At 47.6% G+C, this 23,763-nt stretch overlaps 1 protein-coding gene across 1 annotated transcript; it reads left to right on the top strand.

The window, feature by feature from the left end:
- Positions 1-2,612: 2,612 nt before the first annotated feature.
- TATDN2 (TatD DNase domain containing 2) lies at positions 2,613-21,791 on the top strand. Its single transcript, XM_068982902.1, has 8 exons — positions 2,613-2,846; positions 2,980-3,414; positions 10,283-10,777; positions 16,316-17,182; positions 19,270-19,397; positions 20,548-20,731; positions 21,150-21,325; positions 21,703-21,791. The coding sequence occupies exons 2-7, from the start codon at positions 2,986-2,988 to the stop codon at positions 21,288-21,290; spliced, it is 2,244 nt and encodes a 747-aa protein (XP_068839003.1). The 5' UTR covers positions 2,613-2,846; positions 2,980-2,985; the 3' UTR covers positions 21,291-21,325; positions 21,703-21,791.
- The last annotated feature ends 1,972 nt before the right edge of the window (positions 21,792-23,763 follow it).

Below are 23,763 nucleotides of genomic sequence, written 5' to 3'. Positions count from 1 at the left end.
AATAAGCCTAATATAGTGATTTTTTTTATTTTGTAAGATAAAAACACATTGGTAAAGCTAATGTGTATCATAATTAGTTCTGTGTCCAGATGATATAGAGAAGTTTCTCTGCATCCCTGAGTGGTATAGTGGTATAGCTAAGAGGTTGGGTGCTGGCTCTAAAATCTTGGGTGTTAATAGTTGGATGATCTTGGGCCAAATTAGGGAGTTACTTTGAGCCTCCGTTTCCTCATCTGTACAATGGGGGAGGACAAAAAGTACCAGTTTCATAGCTTTGATAGTAAAAGGGCATTCAACAGCCCCCCAGCAAGGTCAGCTTTGTACTAGTACATAAGAAATCTGAGTGGGCTCCAGCCCAGGTGGACAGTGATTTGTACTAACACCTTTGTCTTAAGCTCTGGTGGCTGCGAGGATTCAACTAGAGTCTGTGTTATGTACCCCAAAAAGGACCTGAGATGTGGTAAGCACCTTCAAATTATGAACAGTATGTTTCCAAAGCATTTTGAGCAATAGAGGACAGTTGCCAATTGGGTAATGTTTCCATATGACCCAGAAATTCCACTCCTATGTATCTAAGAAATGAAAACATGTTCATATAAAAACTTGCACACCAGTTTTTATAACAGCAGTATCCATGATAGCCAAAAGGTAGAAACAACCCAAATGCCCCATCAACAGAATGTGTGGCATATGCATACAATGGAATTGTATTCAATCATAAAACATGAAGTACTGAAGCAACATGGGTGAACTTGAAAAGATAATGCTAACAGAAGCCAAACATATATACTTCCATTTTTGTGAAATGTCCAGAACAGGCAAATCCATAGAGACAGAAATTAGGAGTGTGTGTGTGGAGGAGCAGGGAGTGGTTTGGGGAGGGAAGTGGTAATGATCACAAGATTTTAGAGTGATGAAATGTTCCAAAATTAGATTATGGTGATGGTTGCACAACTCTAAATATACTAAAATATAATAGAATTATATATTGGTCAACTTTATGGTATGTAAATTATATCTCAATAAAATTATTAGAAGCACACAGAGTGGTTACTCACAGACGTAAAAAATTTTGTATCTTGAGGCTCCATTTCTCATTTTTTACTACACACAGGGTATTTTCATTTATTCTGGATCCTGTTTTTTCTTGTCTTTTTGGGCTATTCTTCCTCAACAGTACATTTGGAGCACGCACTTCTTTTTGCGTGCTATTCCATTGTATGGTTATTCTGTAATTTACGCAACTAACTTCACTTTCTGGATACTGAGATTGTTTTCATTCTTCCTGCAACCAAACCTTTCAAACAAGTTACATCAGTATAAGGTCAGTTGGTGATGTATGGGAGTGCATTTCTGCACATCCTCAACTACAGAGAATATCATCATGCTTTTTGATCACTGCTAACCTAATAGGTGAAAACATAATTTTATTTGTACTCATTAAATGATTGAAAACGGAGCCATTTTTTCATATGGCAACATGAAATTTAATCAATTTTGTGATTTGTTACGTTCATCAGTTCCTTTGCCCACTTAATTATCTTATTGCGAAAGTTTTTACATAGTAAGGCCATGAGCCCCTTGCTATGTGTTGCAAACATCTTTCCAAGTTTGTACCTTGTTTTTTAACTTTGATGCTTGTTTGCCAGAGGATAGTTTACATTTTTGTGTAGGCTTTTGTCCCCCACCCCCACCCCCCACCCCATGGTTTCTAATTCCAAATCCGTCAGTTTCTGGGTTTGTCACTGGGTCTCTGAACCACAGTTTCCTGCTCTGTAAATGGAGTGATGACGCGAGTGTGGGTTTGATCAGCGCATCTGAATCTGAAGGCGTCCTGCTAAAGGGGACAGCGCTGAGCAGTAGGGAACAGCCCCGGGAGTACGGATCAGTCGGTGCTCCCTTCCCCTACTATCCGCAAGCCTGAGGAACTGCTACCCCGCCTCTGCTTCGAGCTCTAAGAGCTAACGTGTGTGGCTCCGCCCGTCTAGCTTCCGACCAATGGACGAGATTCATAAGGCGAAGGGTTCCGCCTCCAGACTTACTGACCAACAGTGGAGCTCCGTCTTGCTCGGAGCTCCGCCCCTTGTTGATCTGAGCAATGGGCGCCCTCTCTTCAGCGCAGGACCCGCCCTCGCCGCACGCCGGGCTGCGGGCCGCACAACTCGTTCCGGTAGGCGGGTCCAGCAGAGGCTGGTGTGGTCCCAGCTCCGGCGGAGGCAGGGCCGGCCCCGCAGGATTGGGGCGGACGGCAAGCGGGCGGCCAAGGCAGGGCGTCAGGGCGGTGCAGGTTGCGGAGCCGACGTCCGGGCCGCGAGAGCAGGGACGAGCGGGGCAGACCCGGGGATAGTCTGAGCAGGCGGACCCAGGCGCCGCCGGCTGAGCGGCGGCTCGCCCCCTTCCGGCCCGGGGCTGGTCGGCTGGGCCTCCGGGGCAGGGCGGGCTGCGTGCCGGTCTGGCCCTGCTCTGCGGCCCGCGCTCGGTGTTCTGGGCCTCCCGGCCGCGGGCCCGCCCAGGGGCTGCAGGACTGGCCTCCAAGTGTGGACCTAACAGCGCCCTGTAGCCGTTTGAAGCGCTGACATCTGCGAAGGGCTTTGTATTGCAAACTCAATCCGAGCGCGTCGTAGTTCCGGAAGCGCTTTGACATCCCCGAAGTAGCGCTGTGCAAACTGAAGCTCTTGGTAATCGCGGAAGCACGTTGTGGGCTCGGAAACCTAATCGCAGGAAACCTTTAGTAAATCCTGGGACCTTCTGGACTTCTCCGAAGCGCTTTGCTATCGCCGACACACGAAGCGCGTTAGCGTCTCTGAAACCTTGAGAACTGTGATGGGCAGTGGAAAAGGGGAAAGGTCAGTGAAGTCATCCCCTGGCTGTGACCTAGTGGCCTGCCCTCCCGCAGGGGTTCCTGGGAAGGCGGGAGGCTGAGGAAGGGGCAGCCAGCAGGGGTGGTGGTGGACTCCCGGCCGCCTGTTTACCTTGCAGGTGCCCATGGCGTCGGAGCGGCGCAAGGTCAAGTACCACTGGAGCAGCACTTCGGATCGGAGTTCCCGCAAGCGCAGCTGCCTCCGGGAGCCCAGTGATGTGGCCCCCTCCAGCCGCCCAGCTCACAGCTCTGTGTCGCGTTCAGGAGGGGCCAGCAGCCCCAAGCGCCTGAAAGCCCAGAAGGAGGACGATGTGTCCTGGGGCTCATCCCGCCACAAAAGTTCCACCTCTTCCTCGCATTCCCGCCGCAGAAGTTCCACCACCTCCTCCTCCTCCTCCCATTCCTCTGGCCCAGGTGCGGGTGGGGCCGCCTGCAAACGAGGCCTGATTCCGAGCTCACAGGGGTTCCTTTCGTCAGGGGGATCCCCTCTGCGCTCTGTCAGACCTTCTCTGGAAGAAATGGCTTCTCTCGAGGAGGAAGCCTGCAGCCTTAAGGTAAGTGGCCCCAACGCCTTGCAAACGGCGAAGCCCTTTCCACTTGGACTGAGATGTTGGCGGTGGAGTTTTGGTGAAAGGACGCTAAGAAAAAGATGTCTGTTAAGATCTTTGGGGTCTTCCCAGGGGACTAAGCGCAAACTGGATAGACGCCAGGGGATGACCTGAAGTTCCGTTGAGAGGTAGTTTGCAAACTTGCCAGCACTTTGAAACTACTTAAAAATTCTTGAGGTTCTGCACGAGTGTGGGCACAGCTTCCTGGTATTGAAGTATTTCTCAGGTGCTTGTAACTGGCCATCAGTCATGGTGGAGATTCGCTGTGCCAGGTGGCTGGCGTGCCCCAGAGACATAGGTGTATGTAATTTAGTTGTTAATTTACTGAGTTGTGCCATATACCTCGAGGCACAGAACCAAGAAAAAGGATTTGGTTTTTGGTGTGGCTTTTCACCAAGGTTATGTTTTCCAGCACGCTGGGCTTTTGCATGGTGGGGCAGGGTTATTTTAGAGGTTCAGCATTTAGTTCCCTAGTGGGAACACACAGGAGGGTTTCATAATGTTGGGGAGCATACTGAGGAGTGCTTCACGGAGGAGGTGCGTTTCACCCACTTACTTAACTTTTTTTTTTTTAAAGGATTAATGACATTTTCTCAGCACCTGCACTGTGTGTGTGAGAGAGGAAGTTGAATGTGAATTTGTAAATGTTCCGTCTCTTCCAGTCGGGTTAGAGGGAGGAGACGAGTCCTAGTTTTTGTTGCCGGCTACTGTGTGAGCGTCAGCCACCTCTTTAATTAGTTTTTGAGCAAATATTTATCGAGGTCCTAGCTTGTGCCAGGCAGTGTTTCTAGTTGCTTGGGATTTGCTTTCTAGGTTTTGGAGGTATGGGCCTTTAGAGGTGGGGCGTTCTGTACGTGGAGGAGCAAAGACAGGCAAAGTCTTACTTGGGTAAGATGGGCTGCCCCTAAATAAAATTATCATTAAAAAACCCAGAACCAGCCAGAAAGAAAACAATTTGTCCTAAAGCCTTTGCTGAGTGGTTTCTGATGTGGAACTGAGAAGTGAGGCTGTATTTAGCTCTGTGTCCTTGCTGGCAGGTTGTTATCCTTAGGAGAAGTGTTCACGTGTTTTCTATGTGGCCCTCACGGTCAGAACCCTTGTATGGGCACACTGATTTTTTTTTTTTTTAATTTAATGGTGAGTTGAAAGGCTTTGTCTTTGACATAAGTGTAGGTAATATGAAGTATATGTAATATGACACATGTAAATGAGGTAAATATGAGGCTAGTTTGATCTTGTCATTTATCCTTGATGCAGTTTCAGTGGTTTGGGGTACAAGGTAAAGCGATCAGTTGATTAAATTGAATCTCAATAACCAGATCGTGAGGCGAGGAAGAATCTAGCCTAGTCTTTCAGGGGTGCTGCGTGCTGGGCTTGGGTTCTCTTGGGCCAGAACTGGAGCGTTGAGGGTGTGGCCCCTGATGGGGGGGTGGTCTCATCTCATGGCACACACGCCTCTCCTCCAGGCCTCAAGGGCCTGCTTTACCACAGTCACTCTCACGGCTACCCTTGGAGAGATGAGCAGTCTGGTCCTGTCTCAGAAGTCTTGGGGTTCTTCCCTTGGCTTGCTGTCAGTCATAAGCACTTGGGTGAGGACTGTGTGTCAAGCACTCTGTTGGATGGTGGCCTCACGAGCCTTCACAGGAGCATGGTGTCTGAAGGGAGGCCTGAAGAAGTCACGAGACTGCCTCAGGATATGGTTTGGTGGAATGGAGGCTGAGGAGCTAGGTAGGGGGCAGCTTGCAGTGGGGTGTTACAAGCCAAGGGAATTTGGATTTATTCTAAGCCATTAGGGAGCTCTGTATGGAGGGAAGGCAGATTTGCGCTTTTGGAAGATCATTCATGTCAGTAACACTCTGCGACTTGATAGAATTAATCCCAACTATCTTTCTCTAGCACTGCTAAGCACTCTCCCTAGAGAGGGTTTGTTAGTTTGAAAACAAGGTACAGTACTTTACTCATTTAGATGATTTGAAAATGCCTCTTTGACCGTCCCTTCTCTCTGCCCCTCTTCCCCGCTTTTTCTGCAGCCATTTGCAGACTTGTTTGTCTAACAAGTCAAAGCCCTGTCACCACTCACCTGCCTTCTTCCCACCCACCCACCTGCCCTTGTGGATGTGCTCTGTGGACTTGGAGAGATGCACACTTGGCTCTGTGTGTCCCCCTCAGCAGAGAAGTCTGTGTGCCAGGTCATGGAGTATTCCGAGGGGAAGATGTTGCTCTTGGTTCATTCTGGCTGCTGTAACAAAATGCCACAGACTGAGCCGCTTACAAACCGCACAGATCTCTCGTAATTCTAGAGACTGGAAGTCTGAGATCAGGGTGCCAGCTTGGTGAGGACCCTCTTCTGGGTCACAGACTTCTTTTTATGTCCTCACATGACAGACAAGAAAGCTGTCTTGGGGCCCCTTCACTAGGGTACTAATCCTGTCAATAAGAAGTAGTCACTTTCGTGACCTAATCACTTCCCAAAGAACACACAGAATAACACCACCATGGGATCAGATTTCAACATTTGAATTTTGTGGGGAACACATTTAGACCATAGCTAGACTGGCACTTTGGAATCATTAGCGATTCCTGCTGGCCAGCATCTCCTTGTTGTGCCTTATTACCTCCAGGATAATTGTTGGCAAGGTTTTCTCAGATTTTTTTTTTTAATTGCTTTTTGGTCTGTGCTGGGTCTTTGTTGTGGCAGATGGGCCCTGTGGCGTGTGGGATCTTAGTTCCAGGACCAGGAATCTAAGCCATGTCCCCTGCATTGGCAGGCGGATTCTTAACCACTGGACCCCCAGGGAAGACCCTCAGATTCTAACGGTAGTTGATGACTTTCGTTTACTTTATAGAGAAGGTTAAATGTCTCTGTTGTGAGCACCTTCACCTACCTTGTATTTAGCCTTTAGTATGACATATCTAAGTTTTTTAAAATTTATTTCTTTTAATTGAAGGATAATTGCTTTACAGACTTTTGTTGTTTTCTGTCAAATATCCACATGAATCAGCCATAGGTATACATAGGTCCCCTCCCTCTTGAGCCTCCCTTCCATCTCCCTCTCAGTCCTACTCCTCTAGGTTGATACAGAGCCCGTTTGAGTTCCCTGAGTCACACAGCAAATTCCCACTAGCTGTCTGTTTTACACACGGTAGTGTAAGTCTTCGTGTTACTCTCTCCTCTCGCCACACATCTCACCCTCTGGCTGCCCTCCTCCCCCGCCCCGCCTTGTATCCATAATTCTGTTCTCTCTGTCTGTTTCTCCATTGCTGCTCTGTGGATAAATTTATTGGTACCGTCTTTCTAGATTCATTATATATGATACATATACATTAGTATATGATGGTTATCTTTCTCTTTCTGGCTTACTTCACTCTGTATAATAGGTTCTGGGTTCATCCACCTCATTAGAACTGACTCAGATGCATTCCTTTTTATGGGTGAGTCATATTCCATGGTATGTATGTACCACAGCTTCTTTATCCATTCATCTGTTGATGGACATCTAGGTTGCTTCCATATTCTCGCTATTGTAAATAGTGTTGCAGTGAACAATGGGATACATGTGTCTTTTTAAATTTTGGTTGCTTAGGAGTGAGTTTGCTGGGTCATATGGTGGTTTTATTCCTAGTTTTTAAAGGAATCTCCATACCTCTTCCATAGTGGCTATATCAGTTTACATTCCCACCAACAGTGCAAGAGCGCTCGCTTGTCTCCACACCCTCTCCAGCGTTTATTTGTAGACTTTTTGTGATGGCCATTCTGACTGGTATGAGGTGATATCTCATTTTGTTTGGATTTGCATTTCTCTAATAATGAGAGATGGTGAGCATCTTTTCATGTGTTTGTTAGCCATGTGTATGTCTTTGGAGAAATGTCAGTTGAGGTCTTCTTCCCACTTTTTGATTGGGTTGTTTGTATTTCTGGTATTGAGTTGTGTGAGCTGCTTGTATATTTTGGAAATTAATCCTTTGTCAGTTGTTTCATTTGCTATTATTTTCTCCCATTCTGAGGGTTGTTTTTTTCACCTTGTTTATAGTTTCCTTGCTCTGCAAAAACTTTTAAGTTTAATTAGGTTCCACTTGTTTTTGTTTTTATTTCCATTACTCTAGGGGGTAGGTCGTAGAGGATCTTGCTTTGATTTACATCATCATTTGATTTATGTTCTGCCTATGTTTTCCTCTAAGAGTTTTACAGTTTCTGGTCTTACATTTATGTCTTTAATCCATTTTGAGTTTATCTTTGTGTATGGTGTTAGGAGGAGAAGGCAATGGCACCCCACTCCAGCACTCTTGCCTGGAAAATCCCATGGGCAGAGGAGCCTGGTAGGCTGCAGTCCATGGGGTCGCTAAGAGTTGGACACCACTGAGCGACTTCACTTTCACTTTTCACTTTCATGCATTGGAGAAGGAAATGGCAGCCCACTCCAGTGTTCTTGCCTGGAGAATCCCAGGGACAGGGGAGCCTGGTGGGCTGCTGTCTATGGGGTCACACAGAGTCGGACATGACTGAAGTGACTTAGCGGCAGCAGCATGGTGTTAGGAGGTGTTCTAATTTCATTCTTTTACATGTAGCTGTCCAGTTTTCCCAGCACCACTTATTGAAGAGGCTGTCTTTGCCCCATTGAGTATTCTTGCCTCCTTTGTCAAAAATAAGTTACCCATAGGTGCATGGGTTTATTTCTGGGCTTTCTATCTTTCCCTTTGGTCTATATTTCTGCTTTTGTGCCAGTGCCACGTTCTCTTGATGACTGTAGCTTTGTAGTGTAATCTGAAGTCAGGAAGGTTGATTCCCCCAGCTCCATTTCTCTTTCTCAAGACTGCTTTGGCAATTTGGTGTCTTGTGTGTTTCCATATGAATTGTGAAGTTTTTTGTTCTAGTTCTTCAAAAAATACCATTGGTAGTTTGACAAGGATCGCATTAAATCTGTAGGTTGCATTTGGTAGTATAGTCATTTTTCACAATATTGTTTCTTCCAACCCGGGAACATGAAATCTCTCTCCATCTGTTGATGACATGTCCAAATTTTTAATTCAGTTTGGGGAAGGAAGAGTGGAAGGAAAAGTTTGAACTTTATGATGTGCTGGAGAAGGAAGTTTAGTAGGTAAGTCAGGTCCAACTCATTGTAACCCCATGGACTGTGGCCCACCAGGTTCCTCTGTCCATGGGATTTCCCAGGCAAGAATACTGGAGTGGGTTGCCATTTCCTTTTCCAGAGAATCTTTCTGACCCAGGGATTGAACCCGTGTCTCTTAACATCTCCTGCACTGACAGGTGGGTTCTTTACCACTAACGTCACCTGGGAAGCTAAAGCTTGTCAAATGTGAATCTCAATATTTGACCTCTCTTCAGTTCAGTTCAGTCGCTCAGTCATGTCTGACTCATTGCGACCCCATGGACTGCAGCATGCCAGGCTTCCCTGTCCATCACCAACTCCAGGAGCCTACTCAAACTCATGTCCATTGAGTTGGTGATGCCATCCAACCGTCTCATCCTCTGTCATCCCCTTCTCCTCCTGCCTTCAATCTTTCCCAGCATCAGAGTCTTTTCCAATGAGTCACTTCACATCAGGTGCATTCACATAATTCTCAGTCTTGTGAGGTGGGTAGTGTCATCTGTTTTATTATTTTTATGAGAAGTAAAGCCATAGTTATGCTAAACCCTTAAGATTTTAAGCTTGTTTGTTTTTAATTGAAGTATAGTTGATGGAAGTGTTATCTTTATGTCTTCCTTAACAAATGCTTAGATACCAGTGAATAAATGTTTGAGCACATGCTATATATGTAAACCCTGGGATAGTGAGACTCAGAAAGGTCAAGCGACTGGACCAAGGCCACACAGCTTGTACAGGTCAGAGCATAATCCCAGGTCAGTCTGACTTCACAGGCAGTGTTCTTGGGGCTGCTGCCCTCCTTTGAGCACCTGCTCATCCTGGCCCAGCATTAGGTGGGAGGAGCAGGGAGATGAACAGGGCAGCGTCCTTCCTTGGAGGGGCCCTTTAGAGGGTCACGCAACCCAGACACAAGAAAGCACTGCGCATCTTGGCTCTTGAGTGATGAGACTTTCACGGGGGATCCTGTCTTCTGCTTCACTCAGTGGATGTCCAGTGCTTGGGTGAGGCCGTGCTGGGGCTGGTGGTGCAGAGAATGAGACAGTTCATCACAGTATGAGGTGTGGAGTGTGGTAACAGGGATATTTGGAGTACGAGAGGTCAGAGGAGTGAGTGACTAAGCATCGGGAAAGTCCTCACAGAAGAGGTGTCATTTGAGTTCTCTTGACGGACAAGTACATTTCAGGAAACAAGAACAGTGTGTGTCCAAAAAGGAGTATGAAATGCTGTTCTGATGCTTAGGGCACTGCTTATTCCAGGGCCCTCCTTTCCTCCTTCTCCAGTGCTTCCCTCATTCTCAGGACACCGGGTGAGTGGAGAAAGGCAGGAGATGATGCTGGAAGGAAGGCTGGGGGCCAACTGGGGAGGAGAGCTTCTGGGGTCACACTCAGGAGTCAGGCAGACACAGAGCCGTTGAAGCATTAAGCGGCGGTGTCGCGTTGCCAGATGGTAGAACTCTTTGTGGCAGCTGTAGACAAACAGTGGGCGGAGGCATCCTCTGTGGTACCCGTCTCTGCCCATCCTTCATGACTGCTGCTTGGAGATAGCCCCTTTCATCTCTTTTAGCTCGCTCTTCTAGTCCAGTTTCTACTGAAACTGTTCACAGTGGCTGCGTGTGCTGAGGGCTGGCATGACGTCTCCACTAATGTCTCATTTGCTAAGTGCTTCGTATATGAAATCACCTTTCGTAATTTCTTATTTTTTTCCTCCAGGTTGATTCCAAAGATAGCCCTCGTAGCTCCGTGGATTCTGAATTGGCAGCGGAAGTGGAGGGTCAAAATGGCACAATGGAGGAACCACACAAGGTCCAGAAAAGGCAGAGGGATAGACTTCGAGACCAGGGCTCCGCCATGATCTACCTAAAGGCCATCCAGGGCATCCTGGGAAAGTCGATGCCAAAGAGGAAGGGAGAGGCGGCCCCACAGGCAAAACCCCACGTCGCAGAGCGCCCCCGCCGCGGAGAGGGACCAGCCGGGAGTGGCAGCGTGGCAGCTCCTCAGAAAGAGAGAGAGTCCACCCCAGAGGTCAGAGCGGAGGAGGAGGATGCTGTGCTGGAGAAGAGCAGCTTCTGTGACAGGAGGGTGGTGATAGACCCTCAGGAGAGACCCAGCGAGGAGCCCCTGCGTGGCCGAAGGGTGCTCACCGAAGAGTGCTCTCCACCCCTGGAGTTTCTGGATGACTCTGACTCGCATTTGAATGGCCAGAAGGTGAGTCAAGCTCAGGTCCAGCGTGGAGTTGTGAGTTTTGTTAAATGTCCTTGGTCTTTTTAGTTTGATCATAAAGTATTACTCATTCAGCGCAGTCCTTGACTTACCCAGGGCTTCAGGAAACAAACTGATAGTTCTCTTGTATCATGCCTTTCTGATTTATTAAGAAACCTCAATTCAGTGCGAGCTTTGTTTTCGGATTTATATGTTAAGATACAGATTTTCCTGTGTAATAAAGGCCAAAATAACATTGACTTAAGCAGTTTGCCTTGTAGAGGATGGGTCCACGGTGTGGGGGACCCGGTGCCTCCTGCTTAACTCTCTGCTGGTGCTTGGCGGTTTCCATATTGTGGTTTGGGTGGCTGTGACCAGGCTCCGCACATTACTTTGACATTCCAGCCCGGAGGAAGGGGAGAAGAGCAAAGGACATTCCCTCCCTTTTAAGAGTTTGGCTCAGAAGTAGTCCCCATTGTATCTGCTCATATCTGTTGAGAAGAATCTGGCCAACACTTGCAAGAAAAGTCTGGAAAGGTCCAGACTGACTTCCATCTGGGAAACACTACATTCAGATAAACTTCTGTTGCTCTAGAGGAAGCAGAGGGTGACACTGAATAGCATTGAAGGGAAACTAGCAGTTTTTTAACATTGCTTCTGATTCGGAGGGAAAAACATTCCCCCGTGGTACCCATCTCTGCCCATGCTTCGTGACTGCTGCTCGGAGGTAGCCCCTTTCATCTCTCTCCTCTAGTCTGTGTTTCTAAGTAATTTCACACTGTTTATTTTTTAAAAATTTAGACATCTGTGGACTTTCTACACAGGAGACAAGAATTTAGTTCTCTACACTTCGACGGTACCCACACGTGTAAATATATCCTCTCTGCCTTCCTATAGCTCCCTGGTTCATAATACAATTTTTAGTCAAATCTATTTATAATTATCATGCCCGTATTCATAGCTGACTGACTTAGTATACTCTATTATATTTCCAATCTTATAAAAGTTTGTCTACCTTGAAGTTCATCTTTGTTTCTTTCCTGTAGTTTTCTGTTCTTATGACTGTTTCATCTCCAAACTGCTAGTACTGTTGCAGGGAGGGGGGCCCCTTCCAGGGCCTGAAACTGGGCTCTTGTCTAACCCGTGGAAATGAATTGTCCCAGGAGACACATGTGCTGACAAAGCAAGAGATTTTATTGGGAAAGGGCACCTGGGTGAGAGCAGTAGGGTAAGGGAACCCAGGAGAACTGCTTTGCCATGTGGCTCGCAGTCTCGGGTTTTATGGTGATGGGATTAGTTTCTGGGTTGTCCTTAGCCAGTCATTCTGACTCAGAGTCCTTCCTCGTGGTGCACGCCTTGTTCAGCCAAGATGGGTGCCAGAGAGGAGGATTCTGGGAGGTGGTTGGACATGTGGTGTCTCCTTTTGACCTTTCCTGAACTCTTCCGGTTGGTGGTGGCTTATTAATTCCGTGTTCCTTACCAGGCACTACTGTCGTGAAACAACTCATGCAGATGGTTACTATGGTGCCTGGCCAGGGTGGGCGGTTTTAGTCAGTGTGCTTCCCCTAACAGTACCATAAAATTCTTCTCAATATTGTCGAAATAAGTAGTCTGCTCCCCACCTTTTTTTTTTTTTGAGGGTATATTCCTTTTGATTCCTTACAATTCCTTTTTCCCTCGGTCTCCTTTCATCTCTGCTTTCTTTATGCGTAATTAAGGAGAGTGCATCTGATGATAACACATGCTTTTAACATTTTTGGCATACTTAAATTATAAAACACTGGCTCAGTTTTTTGACTTGTCCTTTTTTAGACATCCTGTTTCATTTTGAGGTTATAATACCTTCTCTTGTTTCTCTGAGAATATGAATTAAAAGTTTATTTTGAAGTTTTCTTTCTGCACTACTTTTTCAGAGTTTTCTTCTGTTTTGTTGTTTTTTTCCCCTAAATATTTTGGTGTCATCTTTTGTGGTAGGCTTTTCCTCAGATGTTTTGGGTATCTGTTCATGTTTTAACGATGAAGCATTAAGCCAGTTGGAAGTCTTGGTGCCTGGGTGGGCTTATCAACTGCTGCCTTTAGCATCAGGTGATCACCTGTAGTTTCATCCTCAGAGGCTGCTGGGGCATGAGGGGTGGGGCCCTGGGACAAATCCTCCAGGGCTCTGCTCAGGAGCACATGTCCAGCTGCTAGTGTTTTAGGAGTCAGGTTGAGGGAGGTGCCTGGGTTCATCATTGTCTAACATGTGATGACCCTCAGCTATGTGTCTGTTGTCCCTGATTCTTCCACAGGCTCCTTGGCTTAACTTTTCCAAGCGCGAATCTATCTTTTGCTGGGCAGGGAAGGGGCAGACCCGTCTGTACAGGATGGGAGCAAGGATCTGGGGCTCTAACTTCACAGATCCTCTTACTTTCATCTCCAGCCTCGCCTTCATTTTGAGAGCTCTGATACCTCCAATTCCTGGGTCTTCTGGGGGCCTGTAGTATGATTCAGCATGTTTCAGGGTTTTTCTCACTGCAGGCCTAGGTTTTGGCCATCTGTGATCTGCTTATCCAGTGACTGTTTCTTTATGTGCTTTCTAGTATCTGATTATTTTTTTAGTTTGCTTTGCTCTTTTTTTCTGTATGCTTTCTCTTCATAGGTTTATGCTTTTTCACTTCCATTTCCTATAACTTTAATAAGAGTTTTTTGGCAGGAAGGACAAAACCCACATGTGCTGTATTTAATTGGAAACCCCAAGAGTAGTAGGTTTTGTAAACTACTTTTCCCGCCAACCCAGTGTATAATGCCTGTGTTTCCTGTCTAATGTAGATCATTGTTTCACTGCCTGGAGTTCCCTGGTATGGGTGAACTTTCCAAACTTCTATACTGAAACTCCTGTTTGTCAGACTGGACACTTAGATTGCCTGTTGAGTATATATTTGGGTAGGTTAGCAGATGAGTGTTGAGATCAGACATTTTGAGTTCATATCCTGGCTCTGCCAGTGTACTGCAGTCTTGAGAAAGTCACTTAACCTCTTTGAGCCCCAGTTTCTTCCTCTGTATAAAAAGGCATGATTCTTTAAATGTTATCACAGACTAATACGGGGATCAGCAGACTCTGTCTGTGAAGGACCAGATAGTAAATATTTTAGGTTTGAAGTCATTTTTACCCCCACTCTGCCATTTCCCATCCCCTCATATTTGATTAGTTTTATTGAACCTTTTCACAGGTTTCTCTGACATGGTCTTTGTTGTCACTGGAGTTACTTTTTGAGTCATGTAATGTGATTTCCTGAACTGCCCTCATGAGAAGAATGAGAATCTGATTCAAGAGGTCTGAGATGGACCTGCAGAATTAGTTGGTTTTTTTTAACCAGTACCCTCAGATGATTGTTTGTGAAGCAGCCAGAGGACATCTCTACCCTTCCATCTGAGTTGGAATTTTAATTGCTATTATTTCCATTTAAAGTTTTTATTATGAGATATTCAAAATATTTATGAAAATTACCTGACTACCCATTACTCATCATCAGTAAGTGTTAACTCACTGCCAGTCTTGTCTTGTTTGAGCTCTGTATCCCTTTTCTCTCCACAACTTATTTGGAAGAAAATTGCACCTACCATATCATTTCACCCATAAATATTTTAGTGTTTCTCAAATTAGGATCTTTAGGGAAAAAACAAGCGTAACTACAGTTCTAATCTCTCCCTCTGCCCTCTCCCTCTGGTCCTTAATAGGGTCAACTATCCAGTCAGTCTGGAGAAGGGAATGGCAGCCCACTCCATTATTCTTGCCTGGAGAATCCCATGGACACAGGAGCCTGGTGGGCTACAGTCCATGGGCTTGCAGAGTCTCGGACACGACTGAGCACACATATCCAGTCAGTGATTAAATTTCCCTATTACATGATTGCTTCAGGCAGGATGTAAGAGTCATATGTGTCATTTTCTTTCTTTTTTTTGTGTGTGTGTCATTTTCTAAAGTGTTAAATCTCTTAGTCTCTGTAGATTCCTCCTCCCCTTTCCCATTCCATGTTATTTGTTGTTACATATATTAAACAAAAAAAAGATGTCATTTGACTTGTAGAGTTTCCTGTAGCTGAGATCCCATTGATACGATGTAGCACTTTTTGGTCTGTCTTATTCTGTCTCTGGAAATTCTGTCCCACATTGCAAATAGCTGTTCCTTTTGCATGCCCTTTGCAAATCCCTTTGCATTTGTTCAGCCTTGGGAGGTAAATTTTGGGGCATCCTACAGTGTAACCATGTCTAATTATTCTTTCAGTTAGTATTTTAGGAAATATATTTCCACTGTTTAAAAAATGTATTTAGTGAAAAGGAGCTTTCCAACTGGCCCTGTGTTGTCCTATTCCTCCTCCTACATATTTTATTTAAGTTTCCAGTATAATTTTATGCTTAACCACTTGCCTTATTGCTGTTTAAAAAGTTATCTTTATAAAAAACTAAAAACTGTCTTTAAAACCTTTGTTCAAAATGATGTCTAGCAGAGAATTGTGAGGTCATACCCCCAGGAACAATTATTAATCTGTTACCTTTTTTTGCTTCCCATCTCCCCTCTTTAAAAAAAAAAAAATGAGTTTAGGGAACCTCTCTAAATTCTCAAGTTAGCTTGACTGAGTTTTGTTTAGGGTCATTTATCTTCTTCAAATAAAAGAGTATATCTTGTACTACAAGAGACTTTGTGAGGACTTGAATATGAAATGAACCCTCAGAGAAGGGAAGTATCATTTTGAGGAGAAACCCTTACCTTCTATTTGGACATTTTTTATAATTTTAATCAGATTAACTTGTTGTCGGGGGAAAAGGAAATAGTGAAATATATTTTGAAGAGCTAGATTGCAAAGATATTAATTATCTGTTAGTGTATGTCAGAGGTATTTTATTGACATGCTCACATGTGAACGTGTCCAGCAGCTGGTGCTTGGCACCTACCTGTGACCTCTCTAGCATGTGGCTGTGGGTGCTCAGAAGTCATATGGTAGTCTGCCTCCCCCAGAGGGGCAAGACTGGTTTGACCTAGTCCTGGAAGCTGCAGTCCCTTCTGGCTCTATCAGTTACAAGTTGGCCCAGGTTCAAGGGGAGGGGTCACAGACCCCACCTTTCAGTGGAGAGTAACGTCAAAGAATTTGCAGACACCCTCAAACGACTCCAACTGCATGGTGGTATATTTCGAATGTGCAACAGACCTGTTAGTGATGAGATGCTGGGCGGTGCTTTTCTCTAAAAACCACACCACCCGCATACCCTGTATGTCCTAGAGAGCAGTTCTTTTCCAAGAGGGGTTCTTCGGAAAGGGAATGCAGGCACAGCCTCCCTTCCAGGGAGGGCACATGACACCATGATCCCAAGTTTATTCCGTGGTAACCTGGCTCACCTTCTGCGAAGTAATTAGGAAGCCAGATGACAAAGTGCGCTAAGCAGTCAATGCCGTGCCGTCACCGAGGCCAGAGAGCGGCCAGGGCCTCTGTTTGGCAGGTGGCCGAGCACGGGAGGCTGTCCTCACACAGGACAAAGGCAAACCTCTGTCTCTTCTCTTCTCCGCAGCCTAAGGACCGGGAGGTGGTGATGGAGCACACCTCTTCAGGAAGTGACTGGTCCGACGTGGACGAGATTTCCACGGCCAGGTTCTCTCAGGAGGAGCCCGTCCCCCTGAAACCCTCTGCAGTTCCGGAGGCTTCTGCCTTCCCCACGGACTATGTCATGTATCCAGCTCACCTGTACAGCAGTCCCTGGTGTGACTACGCCAGCTACTGGACCAGTGGTCCCAAGACCCCCGGGTACCTGTCCGTGGGCAGTGGTGGCAGTGACACGATGCAGGCTGGCAGGAGCGGCCGGGGCTCTTCCCCTGCCTCGACGGTGAGCCCCCCGCTCACCTCCAGGGAGCCTGAGGCTGCCAAGGAAGGCAGATCCCGGAAGTCTCGTTCATCTCGTTTCTCCAGAAGCTCGGAAGGACACGCGAAGGAGAAAAGAACATTCCAGGAGGATGTGCTGCCCCGGCCGGGTGAAGAACCTGCATCTAGCTCCCTGCCCAGGAGCCGTCGGGAGCCCAGGCTGGAGGGTTTCATCGACACCCACTGTCACTTGGACATGCTCTATTCCAAGCTGTCATTCAAAGGGACCTTCACCAAGTTTAGGAAGATTTACAGTAGCTCCTTCCCTAAGGAGTTTCAGGGCTGCATCTCCGACTTCTGCGATCCTCGCACCCTGACGGATGGCCTCTGGGAGGACCTGTTGCAGGAGGATCTGGTGTGGGGTGCCTTTGGCTGTCACCCGCATTTTGCACGTTACTACAGTGAAAGTCAAGAAAGAAAGCTTCTGCAAGCCTTGAGGCACCCCAAGGCCGTGGCATTCGGGGAGATGGGCTTGGATTACTCTCACAAGTGCACCACGCCTGTCCCAGAACAGCACAAGGTAACATCGTCCTTCATTTGCTCAGTGTTCCTCTCTTAGTGGTTACATAAGGGTATCTCCACTTTGGGACTTAAAGAATTCAGAATCTCTAAAAACGTGATTGTTCTTATCCAGACCCCCTCCCCCCAACCCCAGATGTCATTGGTCAAATGCTTCGCAAGCTGTTTCTTTTCTTTCAGGTGATTTATGAAAGAAGAGGAGGGTAGGGGCTGAATGACCTTTACAGCGAATGATACAAATGTCAAAGCTTCCATTCCTTCTTGGGAAGCAACACATTTTGTTTGTTTAATTAAACAATGTTTTTCTTCTGATTTTAAAGTTAGTATGCCCATTGCAGAATATTTTGCAAAACACACAAATGAGCAAAGATGATCATTTCCCAATCCAGGAGAGAGCGACCATGACTTCCCCCTTGCAGTAGCTTCATCTCCTCTTGTTCTTTTTCTGCTGGCTCCTGGGGATGACACATGCTCCATTGCAGCTGCTGTTCCTGTCCCCTAACAATTCTTTCTTGTTAATAGTTTTTAAAATTCAGATGTTTTGGAATTCATATTTTTGTTGTCGCTATCCCTTAGAGAGTTGCAAGGGATAGTTGGTGGCATGTCTTATGAGCACCTTTCAAAGAATCAAGGAAATGACTGCTGTATGTATGTGCCTTTTAAAAAAGAATTTAAAGTAGTAAGTTTACAGAAAGTAGTAGTTTGAATGTTTTTTCCACCGTGAAAATGTTCCTGCTTCATTAAATATTCTTTGAAAAATAGGCTTTTTTAACAGCCATGTAATGATCCACCCCAAGTCTATAATAGTTTGATTATGCAAATAGTAGCTTTTTAGAAGCAAAAATTAAGTGTTGAAATTAGAATCTCTTGCAGCCTTCTGCCTCTGGAGGAGTTCAAGGAGGGCATATATATTAAAGAGGGCTCCAGTGGGCTGCCGGTACTGGGATTAGCTCATCGTTAAAGTCCTTGAAAGCATTCTGTGTTGTTTGTTTCCTGGCTCACTTTCCTTTAGTTGAAAACAGGTTAAACCTGAATTATGTCAGAATTGGTACTGGCTCATTGCCACTATCTTGAGACAAGGTAGTACGAGTGTTGGACTTGAAAATGTCATTCTCAAGTGAATCACCTGACTCAAAAGCATCTTCTAATTTGATGTTAAAAATTCAAACATGAATTATATTCCACGATTGAAAAAAACTACTCATGGAAATATTAAGAGCATTGTTTTTTTCAAATGTAATGTATTTGTAGGTATTCACCTAGCAGATCTGATTTTGGTTAAGAAAGCAAGTTGCAGGAAACAGCTTTAGTATTTATTCTTTCCACAAGTAGTTGAGCACCTCTGAGAGTCGGGCATCATGCAGATATATCCATGGCAACTTTTCATGTAGGAAGAGGTGTGCAAGGTGATGGATTCCCTCGTGGGAGTGGGAGTAGGGGCAGGGCCAGTGAAGGAGAGGACACTTATCTTGGAGTGGTGCTCGTGAGCCCTGTCCCGCCCCTGGAGCCCCAAATAAGCATTGCCTAGTGGACGGAGGAGCCTGGTAGGCCAGTCCATGGGGTCGCTAGAGTCAGACACGACTGAGTGACTTCACTTTCACTTTTCACTTTCATGCATTGGAGAAGGAAATGGCAACCTACTCCAGTGTTCTTGTCTGGAGAAGCCCAGGGACAGAGGAGCCTGGTGGGCTTCTGTCTATGGGGTCGCACAGAGTCGGACACGACTGATGCGACTTAGCAGCAGCAGCAGCAGTGGTTGCTCCATGCAGAACCTGGGTTCTGGTTTGAATCGGGGTGCTCCAGCTAATCAACTGCAAGTTATCTGACCTCATTCAGAGCCTCCGTTTCTTTACGTGATGGGCTGAGCACCCTATCTTAGGGTGTTTTTGAGGATTACAGGTTATAACACACCTAAATAATACTACTACCTAGTAAGCAGTCAGTAAATGTTAGCTATTATTATGCATTATAGAGCTTAAAAACAAAGAATGGGAGATGGTGGGGGTTGCCCACTGGACTGGCTCCTCTGGAGCTAATAGACATCCAGAACGGCCCTCACCCACAGGTTTTGTCGCTACCTTCTCCCAGGTGTTTGAGAGGCAGCTACAGCTGGCCGTGTCTCTAAGGAAGCCCTTGGTAATCCACTGCCGAGAAGCTGATGAAGATCTGCTAAAAATCATGAAAAAACTTGTGCCTCCAGACTACAAGATTCACAGGTGAGAGCCTAGAACTTCAGCAGGCAAATGAAGTGAACATGTCCCTCTGTCTAGGATGTTACTGGGAAAAACAAATGCAGTAAGAAGAGCGTTGATAATGTTAGTTTTCGTAGAATCTTTTCAAAAGATTAACTATCATTTTGACCCAAATGAAATTTCTGATACTTGACCACTTTTTACGTAAAAAATGACAGCTTCATATGGTTTGAGCTAATACTCTGAATCACTGTGACTGCCATCCCGTGAAGCAGGTTGTGACGGAGGCTCGGTTCTCAGAAATGAGAGCTGTTGATGTGGGGGAGCTGCTGTGGGTCCAGTGCCTGAGCACACAGCATTCCAGGGCACCAGAGAAGACATTTTCTCTCCTGCTTGTGGTTTGAAACCCCATCCCTCCCCAACGTACCTTAAAGCCCAGGAGGTATCTTCTCTAAATGGTATCTAGGGGTTCTTTAGTTGGATATCCTACTGTGTGCCCGTTCTGGGCATGGGCTTGGCTTGAGGGGGCCCTGGAGGAGCTGTGAGAGACAATCCGCGGGTGACTGCCCAGAGGGTGTGGGGCTGAGCTGGGCACAGGGAGCCAGAGCACAGGCCGTTAGCTGCCTCTGGCCACAAGGGGGCCAGGAGGTGATGCCCAGCTGGCTCTTTCAAGATGGGTGAGATGGGTTAACTGAAGAAACAGTCTAGATCCCAAGCCTGGTTCTGACAGGTGACTGAAGAGGGTGGGGCTGTCAGGCCTCTAGACCACTGCTTTCCAGGCACCCAGGCCAAGGGTGACGCCTCTGAGTGGAGCGGTTGCCAGAGATGAGACGAGGCACAGTCACTTGGCCCTTTTGGGCTGATGTATATGGTACTAAGAACATGGACAGGTGTCAGGTTAAGAGAAGAAAAGTTCACCCCTAGGCCCCTTCCGGTTTATTCGATTACATGGACGTAATTTCTGCCCACGGTCATTGTGATCCAAAGGGGCTGCATTTGTCAGTTCTACTTCTGACTGTGTCGACTGTGAGTCCTTCCCTCGAATGCAGTCTTTGCATTTTTGATAATTTGTCCACCAAAATTAACTCAGAAGAGGTGCAGTGTCTAGAGGGAGCTGGGGCTTTGGCAGAGTGGGTGATGAGAGAATCCTGAAGTGGGATTCTCCTCCTCGCAGGCACTGCTTCACCGGCAGCTACCCGGTCATCGAGCCCCTGCTGGAGCACTTTCCCAACATGTCCGTGGGCTTCACAGCCGTCTTGACCTACTCCTCCGCCTGGGAGGCCCGGGAAGCTCTGAAACAGATCCCGCTGGAGAGGATCATCGTAGAGACGGACGCTCCCTATTTCCTGCCTCGACAGGTAGGGCTGTCTTCAAGCTAAGTTGAGGCGCTGAGGAGAGAGGGTGGGAGGCGGGCGGTCGCCCATGCAAGGCTGGCAGGACCAGGGCGCCCAGTACCTTTCCAGGTCCCGCCCTTGGCTGTGTAGATGTCTCCTCTCTGTTGCTTTGCAGAACCAAAGTCTAGGGGGCTGAGAAGCTGAAGGGTAACCACTCTCTTCCAGGCAGTGCAAAGCTCTACCCTGTAGAGGGTTGTCCAAGGAAGCGTGGGACCCTGCTCACCCAGAGCCCCCATGACTGGGACTCTCCCTGCACCTGCAGGTAAAGGGGTCTCTACACAGCTCCAAAGAGGCCCTGCTCGGGAAGGGCCGGGGAGGGACACGTGCCTGATGGCTGTGCACAGAAAGCACAGTGATGTCCTGAATGCTTGGTGTCTTCCAGGTTCCCAAGAGTCTTTGCCAGTACGCCCACCCGGGCCTGGCCTTGCACACGGTTCGAGAGATCGCCAGGGTCAAAGACCTGCCGCTCGCCAGCACCCTGGCCACCCTGCGTGAGAACACCCGCCGCCTCTACAGTCTTTAAGCAGGGAGAGTGCCACCAGGAGTCTCCTAGGAAAGGTGGGGAAAATCACAGTATATGTGTAGTTTTGCAAAACCAAGACAAAAAATGACTGGGTCTCTATAAATGTGGAGCAGGTAAACATGGGGTAAGCAATGAGCCTGGTCTGTCTTGAGTGAACTTGAGTTTGTGTGCTAACTCAGTTGTATCCGACTCTTTTGCAACTCCATTGATTAGAGCCCTCCAGGCTCCTCTGTCCATGGATTCTCCAGGCAAGAAGACTAGAGTGGGTTGCCTTCTCCAGGGGATCGTCCCAACCCATGGATCGAACCTGCATCTCCTTGGTTGGCTGGGAGATTCTTTACTGCTGAGCCACCAGGGACGTCCCTGAAGTTGAATTTAACCTTCATCCTTTTCTCTTCCCCACACCCTGCAGGATGACCAGCGGCCTGACAGGAGAAAGGCCGTGTGAGCTCTGCCTGTGGGTCCCCACTCGAGGATGTTGGAGAGCCAGCTGGGACAGAGGAAACCTGGACGGGGTGTTTCCTGAGACCTCTGCAGAGGCCTCTGCTTCAGGCTGGGGAGGGTGGGGAGGGGTGCGGTTGGTGGGCAAGGGGCTTGGGCTGGCCTCCTGGCCAGGTGCTCCAGGGCGACCCGGGCAGAAGAGGGAGAGGGTGTGAGCGCGCAGCGAACTCACCCACCCCGAGCCTGTCTCTGCCGCTTAGGTACAAGCAGTCTGTGTGTGAAGTCGCACTGCTCGTTTAGTGCGTGTGAGCCAGTGGTGTGGTTCCTGGTTCTCTACTCTAAACACAACTCCCGAGTGGGAAATCTCTGGGGGACGCTGGCCAGAGACCTGTCTCGAAGGCTGATGCTCCCGTGGCCAGTGAATGAGCCCCTCGCTCCCCTGGATAACTCTTCGGTCTGGCCCGCACCGTCGCCAGTGTCAGTTCTGTGTCAGCACTGGCTGCGGTCTCAGTGGTTCCCCTGCTGTTGACAGAGAGGGCCGAGGGGCGTCCATTGTCCAGGGCAAGTCCTGGCTGAGGGAAACCTGGATCGACTGGGGGACCTGAGGAGGAAGCCCATTTGAGGACAAGGACCCTAGGGAAGGTGTTCTTCCCCGTTACTGAGGCCCCCAGGTCTGAAGCTCAGTTGTGTTGAACTAACCAAGGGTCCAGTCTGCTGCAGAAACTGTCTGCTAGCCTGCCCTCAGGGCTGTCAGCCCCGCTGGCCTCCACTTTGCCCCCTTCTCCTGCAGCGTTGGACCAGAAATATTCCTTCTGTACCATCTCTTGTAACGGCCCCTTGTGTGCCCCACCCAGGTCGAGAAGTAAACCAGTTTAATTCTCCAAAGCTCTGCTGGCGCCGCCCAGCCCTGTCCATTGCCTATGCAGAACAAGAGGCCTGGTGTCCATGAATCTCCCATTTCCCATCCTGGGGCTCTCCCTCACCTTGGCCTCCACTGTGTTCTTTCTCCATGGTGGAAGTCAGAGCCCCTCCTCGGACTCTGAGCAGCCAGGCCATCTCAAATTCTGAGCTGTGCTCCGCGCCCTGCTGGTGCCTTGTGAAGGTATGTTCCATACAGACCCTGGAAGGTTATGACAGTCAAAGGTTAAGAGTGAGGACGCCCTGCACTTGGTAGAAAAGGATCATTAATTCCAGCTTCCTCAGTGAGACAGGCCGCCCTGGGTCCTTTGTCTGTTTCTTGGAGACCAGTAGCCGAAGCCGTCACTTGTGCTGGATCCCTCTAGGTGTTTGTGGAAGGTACTTTGGAACCTCATGAGCTGCAAGGAAAAGGACTTGGGATTTCGTGTGTGGTATTTCCTCCTTGCCCGGGTACCTAAGTTGCTGGCCTGGGAAGTGGGCCTTGATTCACTGTCGACCTTCCATGGATCAGCTGTGCATCATCTGTGCCTCAGATTTGGGGAGTCCAGAGCCTTGTTCTTCTGCTTGGAAGATTTGGAGGACTAAGTGTTTCAGAGTGCTTCATTGTTCCCCAAATGAACTGCTGCTTAGCCGTCTCCTTCATGACAAGGCCTGGAAATCACGACAGCAACGAGGGAAACCAGCCGGGCCCGCGTGCAATGATGAAGAGTGACAACTCAGTGGATGTCTCAGAGCCATTGCAGATCCCCTGCCAAGGTGAAGCAGCAGGTGCTATCTACTTTTATCTCCAGGATCAAGGATTTTCATTTCTGTTACACAGTGAAATGCGACCTGTGGCAGGCGGGATGGGGGTGAGGGCGGGTGAAAGCCAGTTGGCACTGTGTTTCATTTACAGTTTTTGGGTGGCCAACTGGATTGTTTCTGCTGTGTTGCTGGCATGCCTCTGTATCTCTGCCCCCTCATCCCCTTTGGCCATGTCTTTCTAAAAATAAAGTGATGGATCTTCAGCCAGCTCCCATGGTCTCTATGTGTGTTTGTATTTCTCAGAGTGTTAGCAGTGGTTTGGTTGTTTCCTACCTTTGTACCCTAAGGATCCGGAGGTCTGGAGACCTTC

The sequence above is a fragment of the Capricornis sumatraensis genome, chromosome 10 (assembly GCF_032405125.1).
Source record: "Capricornis sumatraensis isolate serow.1 chromosome 10, serow.2, whole genome shotgun sequence".
NCBI classification, from domain to species: Eukaryota; Metazoa; Chordata; class Mammalia; order Artiodactyla; family Bovidae; genus Capricornis; species Capricornis sumatraensis.
Note: the sequence above shows the minus strand (reverse complement) of the source record. Positions and strands in the feature narration are given on the sequence as shown.